This window comes from Podarcis melisellensis, assembly GCF_964234715.1.
Source record: "Podarcis melisellensis genome assembly, chromosome: 1".
Taxonomy (NCBI): domain Eukaryota; kingdom Metazoa; phylum Chordata; class Lepidosauria; order Squamata; family Lacertidae; genus Podarcis; species Podarcis melisellensis.
In genome coordinates, this window is record NC_138528.1 from 112,612,898 (window position 1) to 112,623,450 (window position 10,553).

The 10,553-nt window shown below is 43.2% G+C and overlaps 1 protein-coding gene across 2 annotated transcripts; it reads left to right on the forward strand.

The window, feature by feature from the left end:
* Positions 1-3,560: 3,560 nt before the first annotated feature.
* Positions 3,561-10,261, forward strand: LOC309363257 (uncharacterized protein). Of its 2 annotated transcripts, none has more exons than XM_081899362.1 (5): positions 3,561-4,780; positions 7,998-8,152; positions 8,252-8,381; positions 8,471-8,572; positions 9,728-10,261. In XM_081899362.1, the coding sequence occupies exons 2-5, from the start codon at positions 8,147-8,149 to the stop codon at positions 9,802-9,804; spliced, it is 315 nt and encodes a 104-aa protein (XP_081755488.1). In that variant the 5' UTR covers positions 3,561-4,780; positions 7,998-8,146; the 3' UTR covers positions 9,805-10,261. The 2 variants fall into 2 exon arrangements, with proteins under 2 accessions (XP_081755488.1, XP_081755487.1); XM_081899361.1 differs by having other exon boundaries at positions 4,212-4,780; positions 8,471-8,627.
* The last annotated feature ends 292 nt before the right edge of the window (positions 10,262-10,553 follow it).

A 10,553-nucleotide genomic window follows, 5' to 3' on the forward strand; every position in this document is an offset into this window, starting at 1 on the left:
TCTGACGACACCACACAACCATAGGAGCCAACTCCAAGAGGCCGAGGGGTCCTAGCCCCCCTAAAATATTTAAGGGGGCCAGTGGGGGCAAAGTTGATGGGCATTGCCATTTAAATGGTGTGCAGGCACCGTGTCATGTGATTGATAATGTATGGTGGAGCTGACCTGCCCCCCCCATATTTTATTCACATTGGCACCCCTGACACCACCTCCCTTCAAACCTAGTGAACAGGATCTAAACAACAGGCCCTAACAGCACAAAAAGGACTCTTATTAACCTGAGCAGGTTAAATAGGACTAATGAGATTTTGACAGTATGGCACTTAATTACCCATGGCACTGAAAATGCAAAATATTCCATTTGGAAACCCCAAACCACACCCACCTGACCCACCCCTAATATAATGACAGGTAGGCTAAGAGATGGCCTTTACTCTGAAGTGTGTTTCCAAATGGTTTCAATTGAAGTCATTCAGAAACACGCTTCAGAGGCCTGGTGACTGAGGAGCGAGTGCACCTGTTTTGCTCAAGAGGCCTGGGAGTCTTAGAAATAAGAACCCGGACTGAGGCTATGCTTGTTAGACACAGAGGTTAATTTTAGAGTCTTTGTTTGTGCCCACAGTTGCTACAGACTGGTTTTCTCCCTTCCAGGATATTGTTGCATGCCACCCCAAGCGGTGAGAGATTCCAGGGGTTCCAGGCTCTGTGCTTCCTTTCGGAAATGAGGCACAGCAGAGACTGTGGTGTCTTTAGGATACATGGTTTAATTACACATATATGCAACCCGAGACTACAGTGGAGGGGTTCACAGGATTAACACAGCAAGAGGGTCTTGCTACTCCCATAGTCACAGCTTTGGATTCAAAACAATCACCAGATATTCTGCTCTGACCCTCTCTCTAGCTTTGCGACTTTAACAGCCTGCCACCTTTCCCCCTTAGATCATGTCACAGCAAATTCAATTCTTAAAAGGAGAGTTTAAAGTAAAGAGCTGAGGGAGACCCCTCCTGTTTGCCATCGGGCACCAAGCCCCCTCTATTTGGCTGTCCTAATGGCTCGTCACTTGTATTTTGTCCTCCTAATTAAATTCGAACCCTTACTGCACCCAGGAATTTAGGGGATTCTGGTACCCAAAAACTCATAACAATACTCTGTAGGCCCTGAGGTGGACTAGTCAATGCTTACTTAGCCCAGAACATTCTGGAATCCTGGTCTAGATCAAGGAATGGATCTGCCATAGACAAGACAGCACCCAGCTGTCAAGCTTGGCCTGCAGGGCTCGTGGAGACAAGGACTTATCCCTTCAGGCTGCAAAGTTCCCCCACTCTTGGTCTAAGACATTAACCCAACTGGGGCTGCCTACATACTTTAAAGCATATTCTTTTCCTCAAAGAATTCTGGGCACTGTAGCTTACTCCTTACAAAGTTACAATTCCCAGCAACCCTTAAGAAACTACAGGGACCAGAAGTCTTAGAGGGAGGAAAATATGCTTTGAATGTGCTTCAGGGATATGGTGGGTGCGCATTCTAGGTTTCTGCTGTTGGAAAATGCTTTGGGGAACAGTGGTGTTTTGTGGGGTAGTAAGGTTCAAGACCCCCAAGCTTAATCCCTTTCATTTCCAGGTTGGGCTGGGAAAGATCCTCACCTGAAACTCCGGAGAACCATTGCTAGTCAAAGTAAACAATCCAGACCCTCCAAGTGTCCCTATTTTCCAGGGACAGCCCTGGATTCACAGAAGCCGTTCCAGTTTCTGATTTGATCCCAGAATGTCCCATTTTTTTCCTTAGGACGTCCCTGTTTTCATCAGAGAAATGTTAGAAGGTATGGAATAGGATATCCCAATTTTCATTAGATAAATGTTAGAGGGTATGCAGTACTGAGAGATAGATGGACCTGGTGGTTTGGCATGAGACAAATTCTTATGTTTTTCCTATGAAATATTCCAGGGATGCTTCACTTTACCGGGCTTCTTTAAAATCCCTCCTCAGCTCAGAAAGAAGATGGTGCCTATTCCTTCCCTGCAGGACAGAATTAGCAGTCAGGATTTCCTGGTATGAAGCAATATAAATAACCAGGAACCTGGCCAGGAGTATAAGAAGCAGAGCTGTGATAGGTGCAAAGGCGAGTCGGTATATGTTTCCTGGTATCCCAGGAAATGTTCCAATTCAATAAAATAAAGGGCACATTTTGATGATGTAGGGGCACTGCCTAACAGATGCTCTGAGGAGAAAGGAGTTGTGGTGGAAAAGAAAAGCAATTAACAAGCAGGCATGATACAACATATTCTCTTTTTTTCAGGCTCATGGGTATTTCTTCCTAATGAACCCATGGACTATGACAGTCATGTACAGGCTTGCCAATCAAATGTGGTAAAACTGTGTTCTATCAGGCTTGTTTATTTCTTTTAGATATTTTTACCTCACTCAGCAGGAATCCCAGAGCAGGCAACATTAAAACCCTTATAATCAACAAAAACTAAAACAAGCAACAAAGCAATAAGGCCAAGCAAATAATCAAAAAAATTAATAGCAGTACAAAGAAAACCTTCACGAGGTTTTCTGTCATAAAATATCTATAGCGTTTGGATGCCCTGGACAAATATAATTTTCCTCTGGCATGGAATAGCAAACAAAGATAGTGCCAGGCAAATCTCTTTGGGGAAGGAGCTCCATAAAAAGAGTTCTGTACAACTGAAAGGGGTTTATTGGTAGCCGAGAAAGTCAGTGAACTCTAATTTGCTTAAGTTCTCTCCCGGCACATAATAATCTGCCTTGGCTCTTTCCTTCACATCTCTACAGAAGGTGTGGTGAACCTGTAGCCCTCCAAACGTTACTGAACTCCAACTCCCATAAGTCCCTTCTAGCACGGCCAATGGTTGGGGATGAGGGGAAATGTAGTCCAGCGAAATTTGGACAATGGCCACAGGTTCGCCATCCTTGCCCTACAATCCACCCAATTCTGCCTAGGCTGCACCTGCCTGATTTCTGACTCTGCAGCCAGCAATTTTAAAAAAGTTTTTTTTTTGTGATACAAAAACAAGCAAACAAGGAAAAATACCTATAGCGTCTCCACTTTCAATTCATATGGTCAGGGCCAGATTTAGGTTTAATGAGGCTCTAAGCTACTGAAGGTAATGGGGCCCTTTATATGTCCAGTTGTCCTTTGTCAACAACAAATTGTTGCAGTTTCTGTGTGTTGAATATATGCTATATGGTAATTAATGGACCTAATAGTTATCTAAAGTCATTTGCACATGTTGCCATGCAACCAGTCCATGCAGAATGTAGGCACCCTAAATATAGAAATGAGCAAACCAGTGATATTTTAGGGAGCAGGCTAGCAGGCGGGGCCCATTACTTACATCATAGGAGTCTACACAACACAAAACACTGTTGCTACATGTAGGTTTTATTTTATTTGTTTTTTATCTTATATTTTGGAAATGTGCATCCATTTTTTTCCTTTAATTTTTTTGGGGGGACCCAAGACAGTGGGGCCCTAAACTACAGCTTGTTTAGCTAAATCTGGCACTGCATGTGGCTAATCTGACACAACACACACACACACCACAACCCCATGCACACGTACAAACAAACCATACTGCAACCAGCCAAGCTATGGACTCTCCACTCTCTCACAATGCCAATAAAAACAAATAACTATATAAATAAAGGGCCTACCCGCGAGACACTGAAGCAAAAACCCTGTGCAAACACTATGCAATAGAATAAGAGTGGCCAGCAATTTTTAAAGCGAAAGCCAAGAGCTGTGTTCTTGCAGCCTGGGCAGAGATGTCACTGTAATACATGTTTGAAATATACTATTATAAGGCTTGGTTCAGGGCAATGAGGCTGGTGAGTTTTAAAAAGTCTCTGTAATTCACTCTGCTCAACCAGGGTGTGCAGTTATATAGCTATTCAGTTACATAGTTACATACTACCAAGCAAAAATAATATCCCAGCCGAGCCTCTGTAACCAGCAAAATCTATTTTATTAAAATGGATGTGTTACCAAGCTTCGGGGAGGGGAGTAGAAAAACCATAGCTTCTGTGTTTCTCTGAAACAATATTCAAAATTATGAAGCTGTCTCGACTTCCTAACATGGCTCTAAGCATGTTGCACTGTTTCTTAGCCAGGAGAACCTGTTGTGTGCTACTGCTTAGTCCAGGGTGAATGATATTTTTAAATTTTACACCTTAAACAGGCTATCTAGATGAAAATACTGTCCAGTAAATCTTTGGAAACTTGAAGTTAGGTGGTATTAGAGAAGCCAGATTCAGATGCTATTCTAGGCTGCATAAACAGAAGTATAGTGTCTTGATCAAGGGAAATCACAGTACCACTATTTTTTGCCTTGGTCAGACTACACCGGAGTGGATTGGCACACCGGGGGGTGGGGATGCTATTAAGAAGTCAGAAATTAAATCGTAATAACAACAACAACAAAACCGCTATGGAAAATCACATCTCATTTTTTAATACTCCCCAGCGCCATCCGGTGTTGTATGTTTATAACGCATTCAAAACACTATCTTTTTTACTAATGTAGCTGAGTCTCTGGAATCGTGTGAGGAATAGTTGAGGGAATTGGGTGTGTTTAACCTGGAAAAGAGGAGACCGAGAGGAGATATTATAGACATCTTCAAATATATAAAGGGCTGTCACATGGAGGATGGAGCAAGCTTGTTTCCTCTTGCTCCGGAGGGTAGGACTCGAACCAGTGGCTTCAAGCTACAATAAACGAGATTCCAACTTAACATGAGGAAGAGCTTTCTGAAGGTAAGAGCTGTTCAACTCCCTTGGAATGTGGTGTACTCTCCTTCCTTGGTTTCTAAGCAAAGGTTGACTGGCCATCTGCTGTGGATGTTTTAGTTGAGATTCCTGCATTGCAGGGTGCTAGATTAGAATGATGACCCTCAGGGTCCATTTCCAATTCCACATCTCTATGATTTCATGAACTTGTGGGTGCAGAGCTTTATGGGAAGTAAGCTTCCATGTTAAGCACTTCCAAAGGGACTCCTTTGAACCCTATGCTGATTTCTTCTTGTGAAATAGCTTTGGCAGCATTAGGGTGGTCCCCGGTTCATACAAGCCATGCGTCTGAGAGCCACAGAGGACCACTAACAGCGAGTCCCTCAAAGACCAAATCAAGTTAAGAAATTAAATAAGCTATGGCAATTTCAATTAAAAAAAATGAAAGCAGTCTCCTTTCTTCCTTGCCCCCCTGGAATGCTTATCACATTGTGCTTTCTGGCACATGATGATTACTCTGCATAATGTCCATGTGTGTAAACAAGTGCAAAGACATTTTGGGGAATGCAAATTGCTACTTTAAAAGCTTCTGGGGACTGGTGTGTGGCCAATGGGATTTTGTGACCTAGCCTCCCACTTCGAACGGCTGATCATCGTGGCATATCACAAGCTACTTTCGAAATTCTCTTCATTTTAAAAGCTCTTAGGCATGTAGTATAGAGCATGGCTGACAGAAAAATCTCAAGTGCAACAGAACTAGGAATCTGGTTCTTTGGATCCTATCCACTGCCTGAATTTGTATCATCAACAAGTGCAACTAGGCAGATTTGTGCAGTTTGAAACTACTTCGGCATACTAGACCCCATAGTGAGCAGCCACCTGTGTTGCAGCCAGTTCTACTGGATTATTGCCAACAAGCCAGAGTTGCTCTTTCTTCGGAGGTTCTATATTGGACAACTTTGAGAGCCAGATACGTGCTAAAGTGGCATGAGCGAATAACGGATAACTATTTCCCAGCTATACCCCCACTCAGATAGGAAGTACAGAGTCCTCATGATATGATTTTTAAAACACTATTTATAAGCCTATTAATCAACAAAATCCTCAAAGTGGTGAACCTGAAACCATATACAGTGGAACCTTGGTTCTCGAACGTCTCCGTTGACTAACGTTTCGGAACCGAACGCTAAAAACCCGGAAGTAAATGCTTCCATTTTTTCGAATGTGCCTTTGAAGTCAAACAGTCTTTTGGAATGTATTATGTTTGAAAACCAAGGTTCAACTGTACAGTAAAACATGCCAATAAAATAAAACTTTAAAAACACATTGACATAAGAATGTGTCAGTATGTAAGTGATATCCGGATATATACCATCATATTGTAAAATTACTTGTCCGGATAGGATTGCTTAAACTGTAGACCTGAAGGAGCATCTCCACCCCCATCGTTCAGCCCAGACACTGAGGTCCAGCTCCGAGGGCCTTCTGGTGTCTCCCTCACTGCGAGAAGTGAGGTTACAGGGAATCAGGCAGAGGGCCTTCTCAGCAGTGGCGCCCTCCCTATGGAATGCTCTCCCATCAGGTGCCAAGGGGATAAAGAACTACACAACTTTTAGAAGACACCTGAAGGCAACCCTGTATCGGGAAATTTTTTAAATATTTGATGTTATATTATGCTTTTATATGTGTTTGAACCTGCCCAGAGTGGCTCGGGTAACCCAGCCAAATGGGTGGGGTATAAATAATAAATAATTTATTATTATTATTACAGCAGCACACTGAAAACAATACAGCAAATATTCTGCCTAATAATGTCCGCCTAATAACAATAAGCACCTCTGGGTGCAAGTAGATAAATAGGGACCGCTTACCAGTGGGAAGGTAAACGGCGTTTCCGTGTGCGGCTCTGGCTCGCCAGATGCAGCTTTGTCACACTGGCCACGTGACCCGGAAGTGTCTCCGGACAGCGCTGGCCCCTGGCCTCTTAAGTGAGATGGGCGCACAACCCCAGAGTCTGTCAAGACTGGCCCATACGGGCAGGGGTACCTTTACCTTTACCTTTAATAACAATATGTCATTCAAACAATAATTTTACATGCCACTTACAAACATAGTGGCATAGGACCCAATTAGCCCCCACAATAAAATATTTTGAGGGGGCTGGGCCCCCGCAAAGGTGAAGGGCTTTGCCATTCAAATGGTGTGTGTGACCATGTCATGTGATCGATTATGCGAGGTGGGGCTTCCCTGGGCTGCCCACAATGTTTTATTCAAGTTGGCATAGGGGTGATTGACAGCCGTCATTCTATGCACAACACATGAAGCTTTCCTCTTTCAACCCTACTTTCTGTTTCTGCCAGTCTGCTTCAAGCTACTAGCAAAGCTTTGACGCTGATCTCTTTTGAGGCCTCTGCCCCCTTGCACTCGGCCATTTGTCATCCCAAATGATACAGAAGGAATACATAGCTTAGGTAACTAAAGGATACAGATTTTTTTAAAAAAAAATCATGCCATAAATCATCAAGCAGAGGGCATTTTATTTCTCCATAGCCTCACTGCCTGTAGACACAGCACTGCAGGAAGGCAGCAAAAGGGGGGCTGAATTTTCCTGGTGTGTCTTCTAAACATGTTAAGAGATCAAATGCAGGAGTTGGTTCGCAGGGGAATAGCACAGAAGGGATTTCTCTCCTCCCTGCCTGCCCCCACTTCATTCATTTTTCATTTTTCTTGCACGTCCCCAAACACATGGCAGATCACAGTTGCTATACCAAGTGTGCTGCTGGTGATTAACACCCCTCCTACCCACCACACAAATATGCTTACTTACCTCCAACAATTTACATCTGTACACAGTATGAAAACTTTCTCTCATGCCCACTACAGTGGTACCTTGGGTTACAAACACCTCAGGTTACAAACAGTTCGGGTTACAGACGCCATTAACCCAGAAGTAGTACTCAGGTTAAGAATTTTACCTCAGGATGAGAACAGAAATGGTGGTGCAGTGGCAGCAAAAGGCCCCATTAGCTAAAGTGGTACCTCAGGTTAAGAACGGACCTCCGGAACAAATTAAGTTCTCAACCAGAGGTGCTACTGTATACCACGATACCCAAAGGGGGCTAATTCAAGCATTAAGGAATCTTTGGTGTGGGAAGTCATTTACCGGTACTTCAATCTCAGCAGCAGCATTTTGCCTTTAAAAAAAAAAAAGCAATATACCCCTTCTCTTCTTTTCTTTTCCTAGTACAAGGAGTGCAGCCAAGCTTCATTAAAAAATTTAGACATGCTACTCTTCAAGAAGGAGATGATTTAAACCTGCACTGTACAATATCTGGAAGACCGAGGCCAAATGTCATTTGGACAAAAGATGGCAGCAGGGTGGCAGCCAGAGGAATGAGTGTATGTCACAGTGTTTTGTAAATGCTCCTTTGGGAAGAACATCGCATGTCTGGCTTCACACAGCTAATCTCCCTCTATCTGTATTTCATTGTTTTGCAGATTGAGAAATTAGGGGACACCTATTACCTTTTAAAAAGAAAGGTGGTCCTTGCTGACTCTGGGAAATATCTCTGCATTGCCACTAATGAAGTCGGGGAGGCCTCTTGCTCAGCTTTCGTAAGAGTAATAGGTAACTTGGCACACATTATTGGGTCACGTTAGTATAATAAATGAAGACCTTGCTCCCAACTCTGGCTTGACATCCCCATTTTGTTTCAGAGGAGAATAAAAATGTTCCTAGTGCAACTGAGACTAAATCAAAGCAGGAGAGCCGCTATTCATCAGGAAAAGTGAAGGCTGATGCACCTGAAGCATTACAAGGTCACGATTCGCGTTGCTTGAGAGGTCAAAGGCAAACTAAAAACTGTTCCGTGAGGTAACTTCAATTTATGTTTTCTTACCTTGTAAAGTCCTGCGGCAGCTGTTTGAGCATTTCATTTACAGAGATTTCATACTGCTCTCTCCCTTTAGCGCTGTACCATTTTGAACAATCAAAGGAAATGCCACACAAAAAGGAGCCAAAGGGGTGTGTGCAGTGTCCTGCGTGCTGTGCGCACCCCAGTTGTCCCAAACTATTCCACGCACACTAACACGTCCCCCATGAAAAGCTACACCTGAAGGCAGCGGGTCCCTTTTAAGTACTGGAGCAAAGGACTGCAGGTGAAAACGGAAACCAGCCGTTCCCTCATGGGCTTGTACATAAGTGCCTCAGCCCTCTTCAGATCCCAACAATTATTTCCTAACAAAATTTTTGAATGTGTGTGCACGCTAAGGTTATCTCAGAAATCAAGATGGGCAACGGGGATACATATAGCCTTTGACCCCCTCTGGCAGCAGGGAGAAATATTGAGAATTGTGTTGGTGTCATTTAGTGAATCGAGTTTCTGGTCAATAAGAATGTGTGGATTTTCAAGCATTGTTGCAGATTTTGCCTCTGACCAACTCAAAACTTTTCACTAAGGCAGCCAGCTAACTTAGCATTTGTGAATATCTAGTCATGTGATTCTCCCACCAGCAGTTTGAAATGGTTTACCACATACTTTCACAGCACTTTGGAGAAGTGGCTATTTGGTGATTATTAACATTCATGAAGCACCAATAATACTAGCTGATAAAGTTTGGCGTGGTTTTTTCTTTGTAAGGAGCATGGCTGGAATGCCCCACATAGAGGAAGTGATAATCAGCACTTAGTGTCTAAAAATAGTGGTGTCGGGGCTTAAACCTGCCTGCGAACTATGCCATGTGTCCTGAAAAACCTCCTCTTTAATCCAAGAATGTGGAGACAGACTGAAGTTGCCCAGTGGTGGCACTTTTAAATATGACTTCATGCATTCCAGAACCACAGCCCTGTTGTTCAAAGAGTGGTTGACCTCTAGTGAGCCTGGAAACAACTTAAGCCCTGGTGGTAATGGTTGGTTGTGATCTCCAGCTATCCTGGTTGCACTAGAAAACTGCACTTCCTTCTTTTGACTACAGAAAAACCATACAGCTGTCCTTTAATCACCACCCCAAAGTTCCATCAAGACTGCAAGCAGAAGAGTTGGAAGATGTAGCCTGAGTCATTCAAGCAACAAACATTAATGGAGAAATACAGTACGAGATGTTAGTTTCAGAATCACGAGGATATTCAGAAATGGCCTTCCCCAGCAAGCTCTTCATAATGTTTCCCAAAATGGTTTTAGAATCATCACACAGCAGGTGGCACAGATTGCGTGGTCATCTCTTGTGTTCAGTATACCCAGAAGGTTTATTTTACGTGATCGTAAAGACTTTTGATCATCATCAACTCCTGTGAACCTTTCTTTGAGCCCAGTGAGGGCATATTCAAAGTTTTTATTACTTTCTCTATCCAAAAGGTTCAGGTTGGAGTTGCACTATGTGATCATATTATTGTCTACAGTAAGTCCACAACTTATGCAGTTGATTAAGTTCCAGGAATCAAACTCAAAGCCCAAATTGTGTTTGGTCAAAACCAATTGGCTGGCAGGATTGGCAAAGTCACCCCCCCCTGCTCCCCTTTTTAAATTTTTTGTCATATGCGTAAAGCTGAATGCACACAAGTTAAATGTGTTTAAAGCTGCAGGCTTACTGTGTTCATTCATCAACTTTAAAGACCGTTTCATAGCAGAGAGGAAATTGGGCTGGCCCAATTGTATCCACCCAGGTAGTTTTCCTGGGACAGCAGTGTTTTCAGACCACCAGTGAAACCATCTGCACTCCAAAGGTACACAAGCAGTATCCCTTACAACAGGGCTAGGGATCCTCAGGCCTTGGGGACAAATGTTTATTTTATTAACTAAAT

What these genes read in the sequence shown, in the direction of transcription:
- LOC309363257 (XM_081899361.1), top strand. An exon ending in AGCTTTCGTAAGAGTAATAG is followed by an intron (nt 8,382 to 8,470) that starts GTAACTTGGCAC and finishes ATTTTGTTTCAG; the next exon opens with AGGAGAATAAAAATGTTCCT. An exon ending in ACTAAAAACTGTTCCGTGAG is followed by an intron (nt 8,628 to 9,727) that starts GTAACTTCAATT and finishes TTTTGACTACAG; the next exon opens with AAAAACCATACAGCTGTCCT.